This window comes from Cucurbita maxima, unplaced genomic scaffold (assembly GCF_002738345.1).
Source record: "Cucurbita maxima cultivar Rimu unplaced genomic scaffold, Cmax_1.0 Cma_Scf00008, whole genome shotgun sequence".
Classification (NCBI taxonomy): domain Eukaryota; kingdom Viridiplantae; phylum Streptophyta; class Magnoliopsida; order Cucurbitales; family Cucurbitaceae; genus Cucurbita; species Cucurbita maxima.
This window is the reverse complement of record NW_019272024.1, coordinates 1,183,281-1,187,496: the sequence shown is the minus strand read 5'-3', so window position 1 is coordinate 1,187,496 and position 4,216 is coordinate 1,183,281. Positions and strand designations below refer to the sequence as shown.

At 38.0% G+C, this 4,216-nt stretch overlaps 2 protein-coding genes across 2 annotated transcripts in view; both read left to right on the top strand.

Annotated features, from left to right (window-relative positions):
- LOC111482926 (potassium transporter 7-like) overlaps nt 1–3,182 on the top strand; it is an 8,302-nt gene extending 5,120 nt beyond the window's left edge. The window contains exons 6-10 of the mRNA XM_023128972.1: nt 138–190; nt 348–462; nt 572–826; nt 1,398–1,920; nt 2,250–3,182. Coding sequence (XP_022984740.1) covers nt 138–190; nt 348–462; nt 572–826; nt 1,398–1,920; nt 2,250–2,784 — 1,481 coding nt within the window. The 3' untranslated portion in view covers nt 2,785–3,182. The remainder of the gene's footprint in view (nt 1–137; nt 191–347; nt 463–571; nt 827–1,397; nt 1,921–2,249) is intronic.
- An 807-nt stretch (nt 3,183–3,989) lies between these two features.
- Nucleotides 3,990–4,216, top strand: part of LOC111482599 (protein LNK1-like) — a 6,564-nt gene continuing 6,337 nt past the window's right edge. Inside the window, exon 1 of the mRNA XM_023128445.1 lies at nt 3,990–4,163. The gene's annotated coding sequence lies outside the window, so the exon portion shown is untranslated. The remainder of the gene's footprint in view (nt 4,164–4,216) is intronic.

Below are 4,216 nucleotides of genomic sequence, written 5' to 3'. Positions count from 1 at the left end.
AAAAAAAAAAAAAAAAAAAAAAAAAAAAAAAAAAAAAAAAAAAAAAAAAAAAAAAAAAAAAAAAGAATTTGGTGTGACTTTGATCAGCATGGAGATTTTCTAACCCTCTTATTTTATTTCTGACCATCAACTACCAGGTTCGGAGGCAATGTTTGCGGATCTTTGCTATTTCTCTGTGCAGTCAATACAGGTAGGAAGATGTAATTTAAGATTGTTGAATTAGGTACATTACGCACATCCTCTCTATATGATAACCTTGCACTTTTGAAGATGTTATTTGTGCAATCTTTCACCTTTCAGCGTTTTCTGAATTTTGATATCTAATTTTATTTAGTGAATGTTTGCAGCTTACGTTTGTGTTTCTTGTCTTGCCTTGTCTTTTATTGGGTTATTTGGGTCAAGCTGCCTACCTTATATCAAACCACAATGGAGCTGAGCACGTATTTTTTAATTCTGTTCCCAGTAAGGCTCATTAATTATCTTTATTGATTTGCGAAGCTCGATGTTTTAATATTTTTATAATTTCAGTGGGTGCTTTTGCTAATGCAAGTCTCTTGCTTACTGTCTACAGAAAGTGCCTTTTGGCCAGTTTTTCTCATTGCTAATGTTGCTGCATTAATTGCGAGTCGAGCAATGACTACAGCTACCTTTTCGTGTATAAAACAATCAACGGCACTTGGTTGTTTTCCTCGTCTTAAGATCATTCATACATCTAGGAAATTCATGGGGCAAATCTATATCCCGGTGTTGAATTGGTTTTTGTTGGCCGTTTGCCTGGTGGTTGTCTGCTCCATTTCTAGCATGTATGAGATTGGAAACGCATATGGTAATGTTAACATTTTCTCATGATCCAAAATTTCAATTGCTTTACCATAAATGATTTATCTTTGAGGATAAGTTGGCCGGAAGGACGTGAGCGTTTTTATAGCAATTTTTGGTTCCTTATTAGATTCTTTGTTTCTCTTTGGGCTTCTGCTTTCAGGCTCTTTGTAATTACTCGTTAGGTCTTATTTCTCTTGATCGGAGTCATTTCTTGTAGTATGGGTCCCTTTTGTAGACTTTTCTTTCTGTATGCCAATGTATTCTTTCATCTTTCTTTCAGTCACGTTTTTTCTTTAAAAAAAAAAAAAAATGAAGAAGAAGAAGATTGGCCCAGGTTAGGTAAATACGGATAATGATTCCATCTTAACAAGCCAATCTGAACTGTATCCAATATTTTCAATGTATAATGAAAAATTTGGTGTTTTTTCTTAATCAAATAGTGTATGGAATATTGGGGGGGGGGGCATATGGAGGTTGAATTATTGTACCCTTGTTCTGTAATGCCCTTACCACGTATTCTCTTGGGTTTTATATGCTCTACCTGATCTTTTTTGCTAAACTAATCTTTCTTGCAGGTATTGCCGAGCTCGGAGTGATGATGATGACTACTGTCTTGGCAACCATTGTTATGCTTCTTATATGGCAGATAAACATTATCATTGTAATGGGTTTTGCGATGATCTTTCTTGGGATGGAACTGATATTTTTCTCGTCTGTGTTATGGGGTGTGGGTGATGGAAGTTGGATCATATTGGTCTTCGCAGTGATTATGTTCTTCATTATGTATATTTGGAACTACGGAAGCAAGCTCAAATATGAAACTGAAGTCAAGCAAAAGCTGTCAATGGATTTAATGCGGGAGCTTGGGTGCAACCTTGGGACACTCAGAGCTCCTGGCATCGGTTTGCTATATAATGAACTAGTGAAAGGAATACCTGCAGTATTTGGCCAGTTTCTGACTACTCTTCCTGCAGTTCATTCAATGATCATATTTGTCTGCATCAAGTACATACCAGTTCCTGTCGTGCCTCAGAGTGAGAGATTTCTTTTCCGCCGAGTCTGCCCAAAGAGCTATCACATCTTTCGTTGCATTGCCAGGTACGAAAACTCAATTTCCATAAGAAATGTGGCTGCAACCCATTCATTTTGGTTGATCTTCTCATCAAAAAGATAAAATTTGGTGATCTTTTTTCAGTATGTGACTAATTTAGATAACTATATGTGATACTCTTCTACCTTTATATTGTAACGGCCCAAGCCCACCGCTAACAGATATTGTCCTCTTTAGGCTTTCCCTTTCGGGCTTCCCCTCAAAGTTTTTAAAACGTGTCTGCTAGGGAGAGGTTTCCACACCCTTATAAATGGTGTTTTGTTCTCCGTGGGATGTAATATATATAATCTTTCATTGTGGGCTCATCACTTAACAGGTATGGTTACAAGGACGTTCGAAAGGAAAATCATCAGATGTTCGAGCAGCTCTTAATTGAAAGCCTCGAGAAATTCATCCGTCGAGAAGCACAAGAAAGATCGTTAGAGAGTGAGGGAGACGATGATACTGATTCCAACGAAATCCACAGCTCTCGACTTCTTGTCGGTCCAAATGGAAGTGTCTATTCACTTGGCATTCCTCTGCTTGCTGAATTCAACGAGGCTAGACCCATAAGTGAAGTCATCCACGTCCCAGAAGAAGATCAGGCAGTGGAATTTCCAGATCCCTCAATCCCAGATGCAGAACAATCACTTGAGAGAGAGCTTTCTTTTATACGAAAGGCTAAAGAATCAGGAGTGGTTTACCTTCTCGGCCATGGAGATATTAGAGCCAGAAAGGATTCTTGGTTTATTAAGAAGCTAGTGATCAATTACTTCTATGCATTTTTAAGAAAGAACAGCAGGCGGGGTATTGCCAACTTGAGTGTCCCCCACACCCACCTGATGCAGGTTGGCATGACATACATGGTTTAGAAGCTCAAGCCTTTTGCCAGAGGATTACCAAATATACGTGCGGCACGAACGGAAGGAGGTCGGCGAAAACAAAAACAAAACAAAAAAAGGAAGGCAATGGTCTTTGTATTCTTCAGTGTGCTGAAACATTCATTTGGATTCACAGGAAGCTTTGTCCCACTCCCCTTGCTCATTGGGAAAGTCTTTCAAGGCTCCATTCTGGGTTGGGGTCACAGTTGCAATTCTTTGTTCGTGTTCGTGTTCATGCATGATGATGAACGTGTAGGATGTTTTAAATTACGTGAATTCAATCGATGAGATCCGTTACTGACTTAAAAGAAAACTGTTCGAATTAGTTTGGTTGCTCATCAAACTTTCATATGCATCAGTGGTTGTCTTGTTGATAGTTGGTTCCACTATTTCTTGTTTTTGGCCCCTTATCACTCTTTCCCCATGATAATGCAAAACCTTGCTGATAATCCAATTCCTATTCAGTCTAAAGATTTCACAAGAAATTTTCACCAAATCTGGTCTGGGTAGCCCTCTTCGACTCAAGTGGAATGGACCGATCTTTCGTACCACCCCTTTACTCTCTCTCTCCAAAAAAAGTCTGCGGAAAGTGCGAAGAGCTAAGCCACTAATGTCATGGCGAAGGTGTACAGCTACACCACTAATGTCGTGGCAAAGGTTATACCTCAGAAAGTCAGCGAAACTAAGGTTTCAAATATCTTTTTATATCCTTTTCGAACCCAAAACGTTATAAATTAACAAATAAATAATCATATGAAGAAGGCACTAAGAAAACATATTTTAAGTCAACTAGGAAAATTAATTAATTAATAATATTTAACAAATGGATACAAAAAAAACTATATTCTAAATAATATAATATAAAAAAAGAAGATTATTAAAAGAAATGGGCAGACAAAATTAAAGAAAAGAAAGAGACCACTGAATTTGTATATATGTGTCAAGTAGTTAGGTCAGCCAGCAAAACCGGGCGCCAAACTTTATTAGAACCCACTTCACAAAGGAATATTCCACCGCCCTTGCCACGTGTCGAGAATCTAGCGATTGCTACAAATTTGAACCAATCACGTTCGCGAAACTGATCGGATTTCGTCTCGAGCTCTCGTCCACGAATTCTGATATCCCTTCTCTCTTCTCTCCTTCCACTCGCCACGTGTCCGATTTCCCGCTACTAGTTTTATAGTTGAGGAATAGTAAAATATTCTTCCACCCGAAACAATTTTTTTTTTGGGAAATCGAAGCCTTTCTCAAGAACGAACCCACCTAGGGCTTGCTTTTGTTTCTGTGTTTGCTGTGATTTTTCTTCGATCCCTAATCTTCGTTTTTACTCCTCAGCTTTTCGGATTTCTAAGAAGCTCTTTCGCGTCCAGGTGAGTTCTTTTTTTTTTTTTTTTTTTTTTTTTTTTTTTTTTTTTTTTTTTTT